The sequence below is a fragment of the Polypterus senegalus genome, chromosome 7 (assembly GCF_016835505.1).
Source record: "Polypterus senegalus isolate Bchr_013 chromosome 7, ASM1683550v1, whole genome shotgun sequence".
In the NCBI taxonomy this organism is placed as follows: domain Eukaryota; kingdom Metazoa; phylum Chordata; class Cladistia; order Polypteriformes; family Polypteridae; genus Polypterus; species Polypterus senegalus.
Genome location: NC_053160.1, coordinates 139,198,355 through 139,221,228, shown reverse-complemented (window position 1 = coordinate 139,221,228; position 22,874 = coordinate 139,198,355). Strand labels below are relative to the sequence as shown.

The 22,874-nt window shown below is 39.6% G+C and overlaps 1 protein-coding gene across 1 annotated transcript in view; it reads right to left on the bottom strand.

Moving 5' to 3' along the window:
• The window catches only part of adgrv1 (adhesion G protein-coupled receptor V1), a 669,968-nt gene that overhangs the window by 20,940 nt on the left and 626,154 nt on the right, over nucleotides 1–22,874 (bottom strand). Inside the window, exon 88 of the mRNA XM_039759338.1 lies at nucleotides 16,394–16,579. Coding sequence (XP_039615272.1) covers nucleotides 16,394–16,579 — 186 coding nt within the window. The remainder of the gene's footprint in view (nucleotides 1–16,393; nucleotides 16,580–22,874) is intronic.

Below are 22,874 nucleotides of genomic sequence, written 5' to 3'. Positions count from 1 at the left end.
ACATTACAAATACACTATGAAAAAGAAATGTGACATAAACACTAAGCATGATGCTGAAACAAAAACAGAGAAACATTATGTAATGTCCAGTATATACAGTATAAACAGAGACTTCAGTCAATTATTCAGCACCTTGGCATGTGATTGATACGCATTATCATATTGTCTAAAAAGGTTCAAATGTTTAATGTAATTTTTAATATTAATTAAAGCCCTTTATCAATGCTGACCAAATGTAAATAAAAAGTTATACTATTCATTCATTACTTTGTAGAGTGAAAAATTAAACCTTTGCTCAACTGATTTGCCAAAAAGAACTTTACTAGAAGAGCAAAAAACTATGGTGATATTACTTCAGTAAATGTGTAAAATAGTTTTAAAAACTCAAAAAAATAATCCTTCAACAACATGCAATATTTATTATTTAAGAGCAAATTTGGGACAGTTTAAAGTAGGAAGGATACACCAATTATTCTGATATAAAAAACACTCTTTATTTCCTTTCCTTGGTTTGTGTTGCTGCCTTCTGTTCATTCCAGTTTATATTCTGTGCAACATTCAGCATCATTATGAAGAATCACAAGGCACAAACCCTTAAGTTATCAATTAATCTACAGTACAGCGTCTACATACGTCAGAAAACAGTCATTTTAAATCTTCATCGTGTAACAGTGCTAAAGAGTAAATCGGGTGTAATAATGTCACTACAACTCACTAAGTAACAGAGGAGCTTTGCAAGCTAATTTGGATTATCACAAAAAGTGTTGCTGGTCTGGATTTCAAAAGGGTCATTATAATGACATACAGTATGTGCTGTTACATGGCCATTAGTCTTGATGGAAAAAAATTATTACCCACAAACCTTTACTACATTCTTATTATTTGTAAATGTGTGCCTCTAACATAACAGAACTAAATATAAAAATAAATGCTGATGTGGGCCTAATTAAATAACACCTGCTCATATGCTAGTTGACAGCTACTATATTGATTTTTTCAAAAGCCATGAAAAACACGCGAAAAGCACTTTCACAAACTACCTCTGTGACTACAGTTTTTTTTTTTGTATTGAAACCTTCCTCAAAATCCTGTAATATTTATATATTTACTACACTAACAAATAAAAGTCTGACAATACCATGCAAACAAGCCACTATATAGCTTAACAAAATACTCCTTACCCCGACACATGTCAAAGGATCAGGCATTATTATATATTGACCCTGGATGTGGACAAAAGTCATTCTCACTGTCCTTTTTGTATCACAGGGAAATAGAACTGATTCTAACATCTTTGGGTAAAAAGGCCCACTTTTGGTTAGAAGTTAGTCTCCTCTGAATACTGTTGCTTGTCCATGTTGGTTATTTTGGGACAGAACTTCACCCTGTCAACTCTCCACATGTTTGCATTGACAATAAAAATGTTTCTTGACTTATAGCCCTAGTTTTCAGCAAGTCCTTAGGTACAAATATATGGCAATATATACACACCGGACACAAAGCCTTAAAAAAGAGGCTTATCTAATTACTGTAATATCTTAACATTAAAATGTCCAATGGATGTACTCACAAAAAAAACACATAGAATTCTAGAAGGACATGCAAACTCCAGTAACATTCTAATTAAAATCAAATCTCAAGAAATTCTTGAAACAAGACTATTGCCAAGAGAATTTTTCAAGTCCCGCGAGACGAGACTATTGCCAAGCCATTTTTTCCAAGTCCCACCCTCCTCTCAACCAATTCCAGTTAATGGCCCATGCCCACAGTCCTCTCACCTCTCATTCATGTGAATACTTTTGTCAGACACAGTTCCTGTGCTCCCAGCTCATAATTTTTTGCATTTTGCTCACTTTAAGTTCCCAATTAAAGAAAACTTATTATGTCCAAATCGTATTGAAGAATTTCATCCCCAAGGGTTATCAACAGAAGAAATTAGTACACAGGCAATCCTAGCACCAAGAAACAATGAAGTCAATCAAATTAACTCGAAAATAGTTGATTGGCTACACTGCAAATCGGTTAAATGCATATCAATAGATTATGCTGAAACAGTTGGTGGTGATGTTGCAGAAGATGAAAACATCGACTTACAATATCCCATAGAATATCTACAACTGCTAACACTGTCCAGTTTTCCACTGGCCAAATTACTGTTGAAAGAAGGATGTATAGTAATGTTATTGCGTAATTTATGTATGAGTGATGGGTAATGCAATAGGACAAGATTAGTTGTATTCAAAATTGGTCAAACAATTCTGACATGTAAAATATTAACAGGCAAAAAGAAATTAAATTTAGTACATCTTCTGCGGATAACATTAGACACCAAAGGAGATCTTGATATGCCATTCATATTAAAATGTTTACAGTTTCTCGTTAGAATAGCTTTTGCTATGAAAATGAACAAATCACAGGGACAAACATTCGAAAAAGTCAGTTTATTTATTAGGGAAAAAGAAATGATATTTACTCATGGACAGTTATACATTGCATTGTCACGATGCAAGTCCAAACATGGAATCAAAACTCAATGCGATATTGACGAAAACTTAATCCCAAATATTGTTTTTACTGAAGGTTTACAGTTAAAGTGTAAGTTTAAAAAGTATTTGCGTGTTAATTTCAAAGCCAAACAGAACAAAAACTTATAATGCAACGAATACCTCTAACACAACATAAAACATAATTTTCTTTCAGTTAATTATGTTTTACTATTTTTTACTATAGTTAATTACTCGCTGTAATGTAAAATACTGTAGTTCTATTATGCATATGTAACAATTCCCATGAAAATAACAATCTGTTTAAATTGTACATCAGCTTCCCCATACGCTAGCGGCAGAGCTGCAAAGTGGCTAGGGCATAGTGCCTGCCCAGGGGTTGCCGAGCGAAGTGAGTAGGGGACATAGCCCCCTAGTTTAAGAAAAAAAAGGCTGAACAGAAGGAAAATATATTTTATATGCTTTGTTACCTTTTGATAACTCAAACCAGTAAAATATGTTCATTTTGCATTACACTGAAATTAAAAAGTAAAACTGCAATATATAGCAACAGGCAGCATTTAATTTTAACACCAATATATTCACTTATTAATGTATAATTCTTTTTGTGAAAGAATTATAACTTAACCCCTTAATGGAGTACTTTTCAAATATACTTTTACTTCTCTACCATAACAAATGAGCTTTTGGCTCAAACTAGATACAATGATGAAAGACAAATTTGGTTTAATTGTCACTCTCAGGGATTGGCTGGTTCACAATGTTCACTAGATGAATTCAGGAAAATATTTGCTCCTGCTCTTTCATCATGTTTTCTTTTAGAGTTGAAAAGCTTTCTCATCAGAAAAAAAAAAAAAAGACGTCTGAGCTGTAAATCCTGAAATGTGCTTTCATGAATAAAACAGGATTACTGGATTTCTCAGTGAAGTGGGGTCATGTACTCTATGAAATAGAATTTGCTTCCTCTACCATCTGGGGCTAGTTTCACGCTGGCAGACAGCTTTTGGTTGCATATAACTGAGTCAATAGGTAACTGTCACAGGTTGCATTATTCAATGAGGTGAAACAGTGAATAAAGAGAAAATTAATTCTCCTAAAAGAAAAAAAGATTGTTTAGTTGATGATAATTTTGCAAAAAGCCAGATAATAGAAACTACCTTTAGTCTGATTAAACTGTACTATACTGAATCCAGAGAAAGCTTAGGTGTTATGTTTGACTGTTGCCTAAAGTTTAATCAACACATTCCAATAGCTAGGGAGTAAAAGGGCATGGGCTAGTGCTGTTCTCAACTCTATTGTCCTATGCTCAACCCCCAGATGGGTCTGAGTAAGTGAAAAACTGCACAATCTCCTAGCTTTTGTGTAATGTTATTTTTCAGTGCACCTCAGTATCTATCCATCGCTGAAAGACATGTATTCTAGCAATTTGTATCTCTAAATAGGAGAAAGTGAGTGAGAGTGAGGAATGACATTGACATTGGCACAATGCATCTCTGTTATAGTCATGGAGGCTCACTAATGCCTTTATATTCAGAGGTGTTCTGCCACACATGATTTTAGCTGTTAGCTGTTATTTGTTGAGCTGTACACCCCCTTCATTTTGTCATTTATTAACACACCAGTCAGTCACATTCCACACTCACAGTGGTGTCATAAATGTAAATTCACGTAAAGCATGTAGGTCCCATAATAAGCATTTGAATACAATACACCCCATGTGTCTCACGTAGGCACCCCTTTATCTCTTGGTTCGGTCATGTCCGAAGCATATCTTTAAGGTATATAAACCCCTGAGTCTGGTTAGTTGTGGTATGTAGCAATTTGAACCTCTGTGTACACGCCTCTCTTTGCCTTGATCCAACCGTGGAAAACTCTCTTTGTAAGTGTCTTTTAAAGCTTTATTGTTTAATGTATAGTGTCTGCTATGTACTGCTTTGTAAATCATTATTTATTGTCTTTGGTTGTACACCTGTATATACCTGTATGTTTCTTTTGTATACTGTATATTTCAGTTTACAACAAGGTATGCCCAGTAAAAGCCTTCAAGAAAGCTAACCCCTTGTTGTTTTTATGTGGATGTGCCGAGTTGCTTAAGCTCTCTGCGGCTATACATGATCCCTCGCTATATCACGCTTCGACTTTCTCGGCTTCACTCTATCGTGGATTTTAAATGTAAGCATATCTAAATATATATCACGGATTTTTCGCTGGTTTGCGGATTTCTGCGGACAATGAGTCTTTTAATCTATGGTACACGCTTCCTCAGTTTGTTTGTCCAATTGATTTCATACAAGGGATGCTATTGGCAGATGGCTGAGAAGCTACCCAATCAGAGCACGTATTACATATTAAATAAAACTCCTCAATGATATACGATATGCTTCCTGCGCGGTGCTTTGCACATTTCAAAGCTCTAACAGCCCATATTGATTTTTGATTGTTTGCTTTTCTCTGCCTCTGTCTCTGACATTCTCTGCTCCTGACGAGGGGGTGTGAGCAGAGGAGCTGTTTGCACAGAGGCTTTTGCTTAGAAGATATGGACGCTCCTCTAAAAAATGCTGAAAAGACTACCTTCACATTGATCCCTTCATTGCGGCGGCTTTATCGCGGTGCTTCGTTTACTTAAAAGCACAACAGCCCTATTGATTTTTGTTTAGGTTTCTCTCTCTCTGATATTCTCTGCTCCTGATGGCATTCCTTTGAAGAGGAAGATATGTTTGCATTCTTTTAATTGTGAGAAAGAACTGTCATCTCTGTCTTGTCATGGAGCACAGTTTAAACTTTTGACTAAAGGGTGTTATTTCATGTCTAGAGGGCTCTAATAATGTTAAAAACGTATTTAGAAAGTCGTAAACAGGTTTTCTATGCTCTAACTGCGAAAATATTTATAAATAAAGATTTATAAATAAAGAATCCTACTTCGTGGAAATTCGTTTATCTGTCTGGAGCAGATTAACAAGTGTTTACTGTATAACTGTGCGGAGAATATTTATAAACAGTGTGGGAGAGTTTCTAAGGGCTTAAAATATAAAAAAAATTACCATACAAACATATGGTTTCTACTTCGCGGATTTTCACCTATCGCGGGGGGTTCTGGTTCTGGAGGGATTACTGTATATATATTGTGAGCCGGAGGGCTGATCGCACCCCAAATAGATACAGACGCCCCTGGGAAAACCACAAACCCTGAAACACTGACTACCCTCACATTTCTCCTTATCCTTGCACTATAACGCGTAATACAAGCCTCGTGCGGTACTCCACCGACTTATAAGCCTTGCGCAGCGCCTGTCAGTTTGGGAATTGATTGTTTGCTTTTATCTCTCTCTGCTCCTAGTGGAATTGTCATCTCTGACTTGTCATGGAGCACGTTTAAGCTCATGTGTTTGCGATGTTTGAATAAAAATCCTTCTTGTTTCTACGACCTCCTGTGTCTCTGTGCAAATCTGTGACCCAAGCGTGAGTATATATATATATAATTATCATAAAATTATCAAAAATATCTAAAACGCATTTTCTTTTAAATAAAAAAGGTCTGTCAATTTCTGTCACTATGATTTTGTTACTGTTTCTTGAGGATCTGTGGTGTGTTATTTTATAAATAAATAATCCTGTTACAAATAAATTATTGATTAATTATTGTGATCAACATTTGTGTAAGCAGTAGATGTGTTAGGGAGGTAACAGGTAACATTTTAATTATATTTTGCCGGAATGAATGAAATGACTCGAAAAAAGATGCGTTCATTTTGCTGAACGAGACTCAAAGGTCCGAGTCGGTAAAATGATCCGAACTTCCCATCACTACTGGCTATAGTAGCCTAAGATGGAGACTTTAAAGGTCTTGAGAGGAACTGATGTCATCAAAGGGGCCGGAACCAGAAGTGACGTCATCAAAGGGGCCGGAACCTTGGAGGATTTCCCAGGAAAGGTCTGTAGGAAACTGAGAAAGACAGTCAGCGCACTCCGCCGCCCCCTGGTCAGATGTTTTATTACAATTACTCGAGCCCTTTAACTGCCTCCTACTCGCATGTGTGTGACAATACAGTATATATATATATATATATATATATATATATATATATATAGAGAGAGAGAGAGAGAGAGAGAGAGAGAGAGAGAGAGAGAGAGAGAGGCATGTACAATTACCCTGAGTTGAGAGCGGGTGCTAGCACTAACCTTATCCTCTTGTGTTCCCTCTACAGTTCTAAGATGCCACCTAGTGAGGACATTTGACTCTGCCCCTGCTAGACCCTTTGCTATATATCCTGTGGTCCCCAGAAGCAGGAGTACACTGCAGGACACAGCTCCTAGTCACAGTGTCTAAAGTGGACTTTGCAAGCTAAGAGAGGCTACTTAGCCAAAGTACTTTGTTTTTTTTACGTCTTTGAGTGCATATTTTGCTTGCAATTTTAATTTGATTAAGCAGGGACAACTAGATCGCATTAACATATATTATATACAGTGGTGCCATGGTTTGGGACCATAATTTGTTTCAGAAACTTGTTTGTACTCCAAAGCACTCGTATATCAAAGCGAATTTCCCCTTAAGAAATAATGGACAAACAGATGACTTGTTTCACAACCCAAAATATTCATATAAAAATGATTAAAACAAAATATAAAGTAAAATACATACAAATTAACCTGCACTTTGCCTTTGAAAAGAATCGTTATGCACACACACGTGGTCACAATGCTTTAGTATTCAGTATATGCTCGTACAGATGTTGAGTATAAGAGTGAGACATGCCAACTGAGACTGAGCATTGTAGAGGATTACCCACAATCCCGCAGTGAAAGAGAGAGAGAAGAACCATTGGCTCAGTTGTGATCACATAACACTCAGCAGACAAAGTGTATACTGTTGGGTTTTCAAGAGACCGAAACTTTATTCAAATACAGGCGAAACAAACACAAGTCTCTTTCAGGAGCGATCCGAGCGCACTTTTTAAAACCAGTCACCATAGCTATGCCTCTTGATCAAAAGATCACAAAAATCTTCCTCCTCAAAGGGGTGCAGAGGATGTCAGGGGGAAGAGAGACAAGGCAATGAGACACTAGGACAGCCGTGGTATGGTCTTTTAAATTTTCGAAGCCCCATGCAAGATGAAGATCATGTGGCATAGCAGCAAGCAGCAGGATAGCAGCTGATCATGCAAAGAGGAGATGAAAGCTGTGTTTGTTTCCCATTGTATCGCTGTTTAAGAGGAGGTTTCGGAGGAACGGCCACATCCCCTTGGGATGCATTCACTGTGTTCACAATACATACTACTCGTACTGCAAAACTTTGCTCGTTTATGAAGTTAAAATTTATTAAAAATTTTCGCTTATCTTGCAAAACACTTCCAGACCAAGTTACTTGCAATCCAAGGTTTTAAATATATATAAACCTAATTTTAGAACAAACTAATTTAGACTAGGCCAAGCCAGTTTTCCAAGAAGCATGATTGGATGAATTGACTTCACTTATGAAAGTGCGATTTTCTTCCAAACTAGTTTAGATTAGGACAATTCAGTTAGTCCTGGGAGCTATACATTGATTTCAGGATAATCTAGTTTGGACCAGGTTTATCCTATCTGCTATATATGTGGAAAGTTGATTGACTGTCTCACTTATCAACAAAAACACTATTTGCTGTTTAGTTAAAAAAATGCTAAGAAAGTACATTTCGATATATCAGTACTTAGGGGTAAAACCCTTCCTGCAATATAACACCCTAAAATCTCAAAAATGTCATAATCTGCTTCATCCAGACCTGAGTCATGGTCAGGACTGCAGCTTATCCCAGCTAGCACAGGGCACAAGGCAGAAGCAAACCCTGCATAGGGTGCTAGTCAATCACAGAGCAATCTCAAAAATGCCTTGACATATTTGATTGAAATTTGGTGACGTTATAGAAAAAGAAAATTATTCTTCACTTTTTTTTATTACATGTCAATTTTTTTTATAATATTATGATAATTTACATGCTCTGCACTGCTTAGAGTGTACTTTGTACTAATAAAGGACACAGGAGAAATGATTGATGGGCAATGCAAATTGCACCACTAACCAAAAGAGTGGATGGACAACTGAAGATGGAGAGATGTCTTGGACAGGAAAAAAGAAATATGATCATGTTGCAAAATAGAAAGAGTAAGTTTGGCGAAGCACAAGGAAGATTCAAAGCTCAATAGTTAGCAAATGCTGGTTGTTGCTGTTGACTATTGGCACTCTTAGATGCATACCCATTATATCAACCTCCAGCCTCCAATTGTGGCACTGAAAACTGAGCCCCCTCCCATCCCCGCTCTTTGTTTTTGATGCTTATAACTTTAAAGGAGAACCCCTTCTGTACCCAGATCTTCAATGATGCAAATTTTAAGGGGAGAAACGCTAAACTTGGATAGTGGTGCTTGAATTTGTAATTGGGAAAGGCTTTGCACTCTTCGAGTATCACGTTAACACATTACTGTAACACATAGAGTACTGACACTTGAGTGAATGGTGTAAACAAATGAAAATCATAAACATCTAATAATGGTAATAATATACACAGCTATTAACAGTGCAAAGTTGATTCAACTGTCCTGTCATAACATACCAAATTTACTAATGCCTATACTCCAGAGCTCACACTGCCATCACAAGATGCAAGCTTGCTAAAAATTCTCATTGTAAATTAAACAGCTGTTGGAAGTAGAGATTTTAGCTTTAGTGGACTCAATCTCCAGTCAGAAATGCCTGTCAGCATTATGGAGAGCCCACTGGTCTTCAAATTGTTAACACTGAAGACAAATTCAAATTTAATAAAGTAAACACCAGTTTCCTCCCACATCCCAAAGAAGTGCTGGTTAGGTTGTCTGCTGATGCTAAATTTTCACACAGTGATCACATTGATAAGTATGTGTGAATGCTTGGCCTGTGATAAACGGGTATCTCTACTGTAGTTGCTTTGGGTCTGACGTTGCCCATGCTTGGTTGTTATATATTTCTGGTCAGGGTCTCTTTCTTGCTCACACTGATTTCCAAGCTTGATGTTCTTCAACAGCATACAGCACAATGGCAGGACATACTAATCCTGTCAGGCATCTGTGCTCCTTTCTGCAGCATACAGAGAACCCCACAGTTGTTCTGCTAATGTGCCTTTGAACCTAACTTTGCCCTGTACCATTCTAGTGGTACTCTTCTCCCTCATTGTCCCTGCCTATCTTCATTACCTCAAAGAATTGTGTAATAAAGTCTAAATAGCAGGATTAATGGTAGCCTCACTCACTGGGCATGATGCCAGAGTAATGCGTGTTATCTTAACTTCCTCTTTTTGGCTGATGAGTGGTATGAGGCAAAACCCTACTCGAATAATGAAAGAACATTGTAAACTCTGTGCAGAAGCCAAGCCTATTTGAAAGTAGAACATGTACAAAAAATAGAAGAAGAAAAAACTTTTGTTATAAGAGACAGTTCTAATAAGTTTATGGAGTCCAAATTGTAACTTGTAAACTCTGAAAACGGTGAAATTCTTACTTGTTTGTGCTAATCAACACATTATAGCAACAGGAACGCTTTGCCTTTTGTGCTATTCTATGTCATCCATCTATATTCTAAATCTTTTTTAAAGCAAGCATCCAAGAGTTATGAGTCAGCAACAATACTTGCTGTGCCATCATAATTTCTTAGTTTATTAATGTAACTAGAGATATTTTAGGAAAATACAACCAGACTATAAAAATGAAAGTAGTTTAGTGAAACATTTGTTTAAAAATGAAAGTTTATAAGTCACCGCATTAATATTAGAAGAAATATTTAGCTGCATTCTATCTATCTATCTATCAATCATTTTTGAATGTTGAAGTAAAAGGCCATATTAAGATATCACTCTATAGTTCTTTCCAGGTGTTTCTCTAAAGTGAGCAGATAAGAGTCTTTTCAGGCTGGTCTTATCTTTCTGTTATATTCTGTGATAAAAAAGGAGTAGCACTAGCCAAATGCTGGAGAAGAACAACAAGAAACATTAAGAAGATAAGCATATTGGTCCAAAGGAACACCTGACTATAAATGTTTTTTTTTCTTTATAACGAAGAGGTTGCTTTGTTACACATTTTCTTCAAATGAAACATCACTTTTTCTTTAATGCTTCGGTAATAATTTTAATATCCAGTATCCCTGTATAGACACTGTGAGACGAGACCCGGACACAGACAGATGGACAACGTTTGGTCACCCAACACACACACATTTATTTACATTATTTACAATTTAGTTCGTGCACAAACCAGTGCCTCTGCACCAATCCCCAAAAGTCCAGGCCTCTCTCTCCAGTGCCTTTCTTCAGGCCGCCTCCACTCCCTTCTCGCAAGACTCCCGTCCACTTCCCCCCGACTCCAGTCATCACTTTTATAATCACCCGGATGTGCTCCAGGTCTTTCCTGGCAATCTTCCACCGACACGCCCCAGTGTGGTGGAAGTGCTGGCTGCATCCCAGTGCTGAGATCCAGGGCTCTCCAGGCACCGGGGCACCCCCTGGCGGTGACCACGGGCCCCCACAGGGTTGAGCTTTAAAGCTCTGTACCCATGGTCCCCATAGCAACCAGGGTGGCTGCCCCCACGTGGTCTGAGATGGGCGCACGCCCTCTTCCGGTCCTCCAAGGTGTCCCGGCCGGGTCGTCGCCCCAGGCATCTGCCACAACAAATATATTTTAAATATGAATTATTTTTATGATTTTTATATAGCTTTTAAAGCAGTTTATTATTTCTTGCTGCTTTTTAATATTTTTAAGGCTGATAACTTTGGAGAATGTTATATTCTAATTAAGTAGTTAGCATTAAAAGACCTCTGAATGTTTCCTGTGATATCTGGTACCGGACTTAGCGAGCCATCGCAAATTAGACTTATTGTTCCAACACATTGTTTGGAGAATTTGGAGAACAGAGCAACACCTTGAATTCTTCATCATGTCTAAAACATTCCCAAACAATCCATGATGTGTGGCAGGGTGAATTATCCTGCTGAAAGATGTCACTTCCATCAAGGAATACCACTGCCAAAAAGTGGTGTAACTGGTCTTCATCAATATCTAAGTAGATGGTACATATCAAATTAATGTCCACATGAATGCTCAGACCCAATGTTCAGCAGAACATTGCCCAAAACATTATATTCCCTTTATCAGATTGTCTTCATCCCATTTCTTTTCCAGGTAAACAATATCTACGATCCTGGCTATTCACGGTGCAAGAGAAAAAATTATTCATTTGATTCATTGATCCAAGGCCTAGTACTAATTAATGCCAGTGAACAGGGATTTTTCCTGGCAGAGCACTGACATAATATTTTTTGGAAAAAAGGTAGATGCTATTCAGATAAAAAAAAAGGATCAAAGCTGGGAGATCAGAAACTTGCAACAAAATTAGGGTGTGAGACAAAATATATGGTCAAAAATTCAAACTAAATGAGTCAATGCTGAAGGAAAATGGCAAGAAGAATAATAACAAAAAGGTATTTTAAAGTTATTTGGAATCAGTAGACCATGTGAGAAAGTGAACCAAAAGCTGAGCCTTTCAAATGATTAACGATGGCTAACAACCTCTGAGGCCAAAACACTTGCAACGCGGGGTGCCAAAACTGATGGTGACTGTGAGAACTTAAATGACATCCAAAATGTTACAAAAATAAAACTATTAGTAAAATCAAACAATAAATGACATAATTAGAATACTTGACTTAAAAAACCTTCAGGTCAAGAATAAGATTATACCAACTGGCTAACGAAACTGAATAAAAAATTAACAACCAACCCCATATCATAATGTGGTTAGCATGGATGCTGACTGACCTGCACCTATGCAGTCCCATATGCTGCAGGTTTGGATGCATTGGGTGTCCTGACACATTACTCCTGTAACCATCATTAAAACGATATGATTTGTGCCACAATATCTCTTTAGTTGGTATGTATTAGACAGGATAGCTTTTGTTGACCTCTCGCATCAATGAGTCTTAGCATCTCAACACTCAGCCGGTGGTTTGCATATTTTCTTTATTTGGGCAATTGGCAATAGGTACTGACCATGGTGGACTGTGAACATCCCACAAACCATGCAGCTTTAGAAATGCTGTGACCCAGCCCTTTGGCCATAACAATTTAGCCCTTATCTTTACACCTGTCTGCATTCAGTATGTTGACTATGAGTACCTAATGCCAGCTTACCATCTAATATATCCCTGGTCTTGACATGTGCAGTTGTTACGAGATAGTCAATGTCATATGGTTTGTATTGGAGTAGTCATAATGTTTTGGCTAATCTGTGAAACTAAGTTGCTACGGATCATCAGTATGTGACAAGAGGAATCAGAAGAAAAACTTAGGATAAGCTTGTCACAATGAATTTAGGTATGTCATTCTTTAAAGACACAATAAAAGTATAAAAAGTACACATTGGAAAGTTAATATTACCTAAGACTAAACCAAAATAATTAATCATTCATACGTTTCTTAAATCAAGTTGTCCTGCAATGCTCCTGATGTGATGTTAAACTGAGATCATTCCATACTTCTAAGAGCCTCATTCCTTGATAGGGAACAAGCTTGCCAGTTCTTAGGAATAACCAGCTTTTGGCCAGCTATGTCTGCAACCCCATTTTCTTAATCACTTAAAATAGCTCATGATATGAGGTAAGGGTGATAACAATGGTAAATATATAATTCCTGCTTCACCTTCACTATTCAGTACATTACTGAGGCTATTAAACAAACGAGTTCATCAGTCTCGCTTAATCTTAATCTTTTTTTTTGTTGGGAGTCATGCTCTCCATTTACCAGCAAAGAGGAGGCCCTGATTCCTACCCTAACACAAAGACACAAGTCTGTGACTGCTCCATTTTGCACTTAAAAAAATTGATTACATCAGGGCAACATCTTTCAGAAATAGCAGAACTATATCTCCTAAGATCCAAAAACTAGACACTCTCCCAAATTCATCTGCACCTTGATACCCTGGCTATGACATTCACAAAAATGATACCCTATCAGAATGTAGTGCCAATCCTGAAAGGACTAATGTGAATAAAATGTTTGCTCCACTAAGACAAAGACTGGGTGATGTATAGCACTCATCCTGGAAACCCATGTTCTCAAAGCACCTCTTACAACAAACTTAAAAGAATGGGGTCATTATCTTTCTCCTGGTACAAAAATCACATGTAGACATGCATACTCACATAAACCCTCAACTAGCTGTACACAGGAAACAATTTAGTCCACTGTTCCACAGCCGTGACAGAATAGATTTGGATCTCTGTTCTATGATAGTTATTTAGCATTCAGTGTCATTATTGCAATCACATTACTTTTTTCTGGTTCATTTACTGTCAATCTAAAATTTATGTTATTTTCTAAATTTTGTTAACAGAAATAGTACATTTTTGAGAATGTCATGACACATTCAGTAATATTTTGGAATCTTGGCATGACAGAGATTGTGCATGGCTTAGGTACCACCATACTACCACCCATCATCAGATGTGTACAAAGAAAATGGTTAAATAGTTATTTGTGGTTTATCAATTGCTGTAAGTAAATACATGGAATATAATACCGTATGTGCACTGCAACTTAACTTTAGGAGGAAAATATATTTATACTTTAGGCTTAGCTAACTTATATTAACAGTGCGGATCAAGATGATTTTGCAATGATCAGTTTTAAACTATAGGCATCTGTGCATTGAGTCATTTGTTTCTAATTATAGTTCATCCACTTCTGTCATTTCCTTAAAAAAATAATGAAATGGTGAAATCACCTTTTCAGATAGCCCAGTGCTCTCTCATGGCTGCACATTTTAAGAACTGTAGTATAGTCAGTAGCTCAGATGTATTATTTTGGCATGGCCTAAATGCCTACATGTGACCCACTGCAGTGCTGGTAGGAACCACATGGGTAGCTGATTGATGTTTATCTTTTATTGAGGGTGACTCCACCCTTCTCAGGTATGAGAGGTTAAGATAAAGTGGCACTGATGCTGAAAATGTAAAGTAAATGGGAACATAAATCGAGTCTTGTGCTCTGTGGGAGTAATTAATCTTTATACACCATCCTGCTGCCTTTCAAAAATATACAATATTAATTTCTACAATTTTTTTTTCTGTATAGTTTTTGCATCAGTTTACATAAATCAGAGAGTCTGTCCTAGATCATATATTCAGAAAACAATATTTACCAGAGACATGTGTGGGTTGGCACCCTGTCCAGGATTGGTTCCTGCCTTGTGCCCTGTGTTGGCTGGGATTGGCTCCAGCAGACCCCCGTGACCCTGTATTCGGATTCAGCGGGTTAGAAAATGGATGGATGGATGTTTGTGACTTGTTAATTTATTAAGAGGCTATTCATAAATGAAAACATTAAAATTGATGTTACTTCCATAGACTTTAACATGGGTCTCTGGCTAGACTTCCTATTTCAAGTTCTTAAAACTCACCAGTTATTTAGGGTGAACTGAAAGACATTATAATAAACAATGAATATTTCTCAGTTGATGTTTTATTTTCAGTACCCAGCAATATTTCATTTAGTAAATTGACTGAACATTTGGTGAGGCTATACCTCATACGTATGTTCAATACTGTTATTAAGAACAGCAGTAAAACAAGTTGGCATTTTAAACACCGATAGTTTAAAACTCTTTTACATTTCTTGATTTTTTAACTAATGTTTTGAATGACTCACTGTTGTATATACAATCATGGCAAATGCTATAAAATGATGATCGACAATTATATCAACTTAAAAATTTGAGGGGTTGCTAGAGGCGCTCAATTTATGTGTTGATTGTTTAAAAATAAACATTTAAGGAAGTAAAGAATAATTAGTATTAATAATGTCTTCAGTGTCCATTATGTCACATAGAGAGAAAGAGTAATTTCTTATGTGTTTTTGAGACAATGCAGTTTTGGGATCAGATGCTCTTTGTTGAGATCCCAACAGAAAAAAAATGAGGTTTGTGATCCTTATCTGTGTTTAATTGTGTAGTATGAACACCACCATGCTGGCAAGATAACAGACTAAGATAAAAAAAAAAGTTTTTTGAAAAAGATTTTGAAAGTTGTGTAATGTGAACTTGCCCTAAATCATTTTAAATAAGACATCTTCCAAATGCATAGTACAAGGATAAAAATAATACTAATTCAATCTATGGAAAACTTTTAAAAAGATGATATTGCACATCATTATTACAATGCTAGTGACAAAGTCTCATAAAATGTACAGAAAGACAATTTTAATGATGGAGTATTAGGATTGTTGTAATTCACAACTACAGTTCTATCACAGTTATTTAATTTTGTACAATGGCAAAATCAGAATAAAAATTGATTACAAATATATTATTTACAATACCATTTATTAAGTAATTTGGATCGATAAGTCAGACCATGTTGTTCTTATAATACTCTAAGAGTATTAAAGCAGGTTGAGATTTGCATTCATTACTGTCCGTGTAACTTAGACTTTTCATTTAGGAAGCAATGTATCTTTGAGAATTAACTCCCAAACACTAAACACATTTTTCACAAACAAATCTATTAGCAACATAACTTTATCTGTTTTCATGTAAATTAGCATTTTATTTAAGAAAGGATAAACATTAATGCTTTTAAAAGTTGTAGAGTTTCCAGTCAGTTTTTTCATTTTCCTTATATATTTTTGTTATTTTCTACATTTTCTATTAAGTCTAGACATTTCTATTTAAGTAAACTGGGTTCTGCAACTGCACCACTATTTTTGTAGATAAACGAATAATGCAACAGTTCCTGTTTATTTAAAAACTTAAGAAAGAGAATCTCTAATATGAAGAAAGACATTTAGCCCCACTGTGGTTAAATACATGTGTTAAGGATATAAAATAACATTACCTCCTCCATAGCTGTGATAAGGTTTTGTGTTGATTTGCTGATCTCTCCATCTATCGATGGTATGCCAGTACCCTGAAATGGAGATCCTGGAGTGGTGTGCCCATTCATTTCCATACTGTAACTGGCTTTTACTGGCCAGCATAGTTGGTTGTGCAATATGAAGTACACAACAAATACATAGAGACCCTGAAAAAGATGTATAGAAGACATAATGAACAAACATAGACTTGTTTTTTTCTCGTATCTTGTCCTATAAAAGTTTGTAAAGAGGTAAACATTTTATAATTATACACAAAGTACTGCATTATTTTTTAGGAACATTTCCTATTTAAGTTTGTAAAATGACATATATTTTCTTCGGGTGGCATGGTGTCGCAGTAGTAGCACAGCTGCCTCACAGTTAGGAGTCTCGGGTTCGCTTCCTGGGTCCTCCCTGTGTGGAGTTTGCATGTTCTCCCCATGTCTGTGTGGGTTTCCCCCAGGTACTCTGGTTTCCTCCCACAGTCCAAAGACATGCAGGTTAGGTGGATTGGCGGTTCTAAAATTGTCCCTAGTGTGTGTGTGTGTCCTGCGGTGGGTTGGTGCCCTGCCCAAAATTGGTTCCTGCCTTGCGCCCTGTGTTGGCTGGGATTAGCTCCAGCAGACCCCCGTGACTCTGTGTTTGGATTCAACGGGTTGGAAAATGGATGGATGGATATATTTTCTTCATATATCTTTACATTTGTTGCTTTCAATGTAAATTAGTCAACAGAAATGATTGGTGCATTTGTGCCTTCGTTCATATAATGGAGGGAAAGTTTTATTCTGACACATTCTGAGTTACCAAGTGTATTACTAGTGCCATCCTCATATAAAACTCTGCACATAATCACTCCATGCACGCCATACATCACCACTTTCTCTCTCTGCTTGATGTTGGGAGTATGATTTTATGATTCATTAATGCATTTCTGGTGAAGTTTGAATAAACTGAATATTCCACCTTCTCTCTAATCTTAATATACTGTTTTATTATTTAATCTGATTTCGCTAAAAGTCAGTCTTTTTAAGATGGTTAGTAAGTGTGGGCAGCATGTGAACTAGTGCTGGTTCTTTACTGGGACGTTTTATTTATGGGATTGATTGTAACTTGTGATCATCTCTAAACAGATTATTGATTTTTTTTGGCACCACATTAACACTGACACTCACTTATATGGTATCCTTGTACAGAACATAATTAAACTAGCCTGTATGTCTTTTGAATGAAAACTGGAAGATATTAATGAAAAAATACATACACAGAAAAAATGTGCAAACGTAACTCAAGTAGTACATGGGCTGAGATCAGAACCCAGGATCTGAATATCATAAGGAAGCAACACTAGCCACTTTCAGATTATATGTGCATAAAAAAGCAGGAATGGCTCTTGCAAACATCCTAAGGGGAGACAGTAAAATTCTGAAGAGAATACAATATTTGCTTAAACCCATGTCAGAAACTATAAGCAGATGATTTAATGTCAGTATAAAGAGTTTGTTTAATTCATAGATTAAAATATCATCATATCTCATTTCCTGAAACTGTTTCTCCTAGTAAAAACCATGGTAGAGATTACAATAAAACATGTACAGTAATATATGGCATATTTAAATAAGCCACAAATTCACAATTTTATTTCTTCCTCAAAATGTGGTTGATCAGATATAGAACGTGATGTGAAAAGTCAAATTTTTTGTTTATTGCAAAGTGAAAATAATTATTTGCTTCTTAAAATAGAGAACGTGGTCAAACCACTGCCGACAACATTTTAAACCGCTTCTTTCATTTTTTCATTTTATGTAACTTATTCAGCAGAATAAATTCTGCTTTTGATATCTTTCACCTGAAATATTTATATCAGCATTCTATATTTAACATAAAATTCACTTTCCATTTCTTGCTTTAATGGCTGCCTTTGTCCAGTCTATCATTGACTGCATCAGCTGAACTGTCACAATTACTGTCAAAAATAATAATAAAATAAGATGCTTTTCAAATATGCAAGCTTAGTTGGTGGGAAAATGACAATGGGAATGCAAACTAAAGAAAAAAGAATGGGCATAGTGAACTCTACAGATTTTTCAGAAACCCTTAGGTGGTTCTTATAATTAGATCCACAGAGTCACAGAAAATATCCATTTATCAGGCAGCCAATGAGACATAAAGATACATAGCTGTAATCTGTCATTTAGACACAATGATTGTATCTGATGGCTTTATCCACCATTCCAACTCATTATAGTAAGGAAGAAAACAGCCTTCCAACTAAGAGGCACACAGTTTTCTAGCCTAGCACAATAAAGAGGGCCACACTGACAATGACTGGCATGTTATTTAAATTACTGCACTTTCATCTTCACCTTTAATGGGATTGCAGTGCATATCAATGAAACCTCTAAGGAGAAGCAGAACTAATGTCCATTCACGCATCCACTTTCTGAAACTGTTTATCCAAAGCTGATATATAATATGGTACAAAGGCAGAAAACCCTGGAATGGAGTCCAATCAAAAATATGGTTCTGCACACCAGCATTCAACATCATGTCATTGCCAATTGACCCAATAGAACATGTTTGGAGTATGGAATGAAACTAAAGTCTCCAGAAGATACACATTTAAATAAGGACAGAACATTTAACCAACATGCATAAAGCATGACAGAATGGAGCAGAACTTAGGTCTTAGTGTTTTAAGGCAGCAATCCTATCCCTTGTTACCACCATGTTGCCTCTTTAGTTATGTAATACATTATTTCCCTGAGATGTTTAATGAGACAATTGCTTCAATAGTAAAACTGAAACATGAACCACAATGACAATTGCTGAGACTTTTGTTATGGGGAATTGGACACAGTTTTCCGGAGTATTAAGCCTGTTAATAGGAATTATCAGTAAGGAACAAGAAGCTGAGAACACTGCAGATCAAGTTAGAAAGTACTGAAGACATACAGTATAATTACCAATAAACATAAACTAGTGAGATAAAAGAGAGGTTCAGGTTTTATTAAAGTGTGAAACTATAGCCAGACAGCAGAGACTGGTGGTAGAAGGCATGGATCAATTCTGCCAAATGAAAAAGCTCAGACCAGGCTAGCAACAGGTAATGACTACTGATAGTTGTAAGAGGCAAAAATCAAAGTTTAGAAGGCAAAATTTATACAGAGCTCTGTCACTGACAGGAAGGCCATTATCAGTTCTTTAAAAAAAAGAACATTACTTTAAATCAATCAGTGCCTAAAAGACTCTCTCAAAATATAGTTTGTGCTTATTGTCATTTGTACAGAGTTCACTGAAATTGTTATATGTATGTCTCCCACAGATTAGTGGCAGTACAATACCAGCTACAGTCATATAATGACAGCATACATTAAATACAAACTCAGACAATATAAACTAGTAACACTTATGCAGATATTATCTGTTGAGCAGCTCCAGGACCTGTGGATTAAAAGTATCCATGAATCTAGTGGTATAAGTGGCAATCATTGTGTTGTGTCTGGCAGAATGGAGGAGGACTATCTTAATATCAGCAATTTGTAAACTCAAGTATAAGTTTACTTGCAGAAAAAAAACCCAAAAAAAAAACGCTAAAAGTTGGAGGATACCCTATGCTATTTTAAACTGGAACTCTGACCTTAAGGAATGTCTATGGAACTACCAAGATGTTGTAGGGGAATTCATGAATTATTTAACAAAGAGTAAATATTGATTCAAGACCAAGTTCAGCCAGGTCAATACTTGAGGAATGCTTCTATCTATCTATCTATCTATCTATCTATCTATCTATTGTCAGGGATGCCAGGGGCTATGGAGCCACGGGTCAAGGGCTTGGAAGCTCTTCCCTGTAGGGGCCCGTGGCCACCGCCAGGAGCGCCCAATGCCTTGGGATTTGTTTCCCCAGCACTCCTGCCACACCAGGAAGTGCTGGGGAAGACTTAGGACGGTGCCCGGGAGCAGCCGGGAGGACAGTCGACACTTCCGCCACGCTGGGCGTGGCCAGAAGATTGCCGGGAACACCTGGGGCTCATCCGGTCCTCCATAAAGGGCCGCTCCGTCATTCAGAGCTGGAGTCGGGTGGAAGGAGGACGAAGCAGTGGAGAGTGGAGGCGGCGAAGAAAGGCATTGTGGCCAGGACATTGGGTGTTTGGGGTTTTTGTGCACGTGACTGGGTCTTTGTGACCAATGGACTGGGGTCTTGGTGACCAAATAATTGTAAATATTATTGTAAATAAACGTGTGGTGGTGTCATAACAACATGTCCGCCTGTCTGTGCCCGGGTACCGTTCACATCTGGCGAAGTCGGCAGGATGCTCCGCCTGTTTCAAGGCGGAGACCTGTTCTAAAAATATTGTTGTGGGCGGCCCGGTGCAGCAGGGGACCCCACCCACGCATCGCTGGTGCTGCGTGCACACAGCCCCGCTGGGTAAAGGAACCCCACGGACCGCCAGGGGTCCGCAGGAGGGCCGTTATTCCCTGAAGCGGGCGGGCGGCGTGCATTGGAAGAGTGCAGCGTCTCCAACGAGCGCGCGCTGCTGGAGGCGCCGGGGCGGCATGGCGCCCAGAGAGGCCACGCCGAGGACGTTTCCTCGGTTTGACGGGACCTGGGAGGTGAGTTCCCTGCCTATCGGCAGCCGCCCTTGGGGCCGGGCGTGTTTTGTTTTCCAGGCAGGGACCTCCAGGATCCGCGTCAGTGGCGGGCGATGCTGGTTTGCGGGCTCCGCAGCACAGCGGCAGCCGCGAGGGCTGCGAGGAGACGCTGCAGCTCGAGAGGCGCTGGCAACAGCAAGGCTGCCGGCAAGCACGCCGCCGCCGCAGAAGGAGAGCCAAGATGGCCGCGACCGAAGTCCCTCCCCTGACAGGCACGCCATTGGGCGGTGTGTCTTGTGTGCCCGCCGATGACTGCAGAGAGGCGGGACCAAGGAATGTCCATCACGGGCAGGGGGGAGACCCGATTGGGCCGGAGGAGAAGGCCCACAGGAAGTGGCCGCGCCGGAGGCTGACAGACAGGTAGGCTCGGCCGGGTTAACTTCCTGTCTTTGCCGGCTGCTTTGGCGGAGCTGGAGGCGCCCTTCAGCCCGCCGGGCAGCGTGTGTTGCAGGTGCTACGTGCCTCCGGGCTGAGGTGCTGGTACTGGAGAGGAAGGCGCCGCGCGCTGAGAACGCTTCATTGACAACGGACGGCGCTGACGCTGGAATCTCCAGCCGGAGGTACGGCGGAGACGGTGAGTACAGCCGACTCCGTAAAGCATATGGGAGGGTCTGCTGAAAAAGGCTGTGAAGACAATGATCAGTTCCGAGTAAGCAGCCCTCCGACAGGAGATGGGCGCCGCTGGCTGTATCTTGCGCGAGGGGAGTCCGTGAGGACGCTGAAGGGACACGGGCTGCTAAGTGCCCCGGGTCCTAGCGCCCTCCGCCCCGAGTCGGCTGCGGTCTTGCGCCGCACTATAGGGACGCAGACGGGACAGAGGCGCCTTTTATTCCATAAGGAGTCTCAAACCGTCATGGCGTCCCAGAGTGAACGGAGGAATAAGAGGCTGGGTGCCGATTCCTCCGATATGTTACGGACGCAGACGGGAAAGGGGCTCGTGTTGAGTAATACGGAGCCGCATATCGTCAAGGCGTCCGAAAGTAAAGGGAGGATTAAGAGGCTGGGTGCCGATTCCTCCGATAAGGTGAGACGCGTTGCTGGGTGCACGCGTGCGGCTGGCTGCCCTCTGGGAGAGCAGAGGGAATCCCTGAGGCCAGCGGAGAGAGCGGGCGGTGCCGACGACTCCATCGTCGAGAGGGACACGGAAGCCGCGGAGAGGGTGCCGATCAGGCAAGTGCCAGGGTGCCGTTGGAGGGGAACGCCCGTGCGTGGCACGAGCTGGGTGCTTTGGCAGCGGTTCTGCCCCTGTGTTCTCTTTGTAGGGACGGACCCGGGCGAAGTTGAAGGAACCCTTCCGTGGCGGAACAGCCCTCTGATGTCGGGCCGCCTGCAGAAGGATCTCTGTCGGTGCGCAGGTGCGCCGCAGCTGGAGGAGCCAACGGGGAACGAGTGGCTCAGAACAAAGGGGTGGAGGTCCCGGAGGGGGTGCCTACCGAGGAGGCCCCGGGGTGCCGGTAAAAGGGGGGAGCACAACCTGTGCGAGGCACAGGGATGCACCATGGGTTGGTGCAGATTGTGTCTCCGCCCCTGTCCCTGCTAGGAGTGCGGTGCCGGACCCCGGCTATCCTCGAGTGGGACCCGTTTCGGGGCTCTGCTGCCCTCGGGGACGGGTCGCTCTTACCCACGGGTGGTCTTCGCTGGCTGTGGGGCACTGTCAGGGATGCCAGGGGCTATGACCCGCCGGGGCGCCAGGAGGGACCGGAAGGGGGTCAGAGCCCGCCTGGACCACGGGGTTCGCCTTCGGGTTGCTTTGGGATATCTATCTATCTATCTATCTATCTATCTATCTATCTATCTATCTATCTATCTATC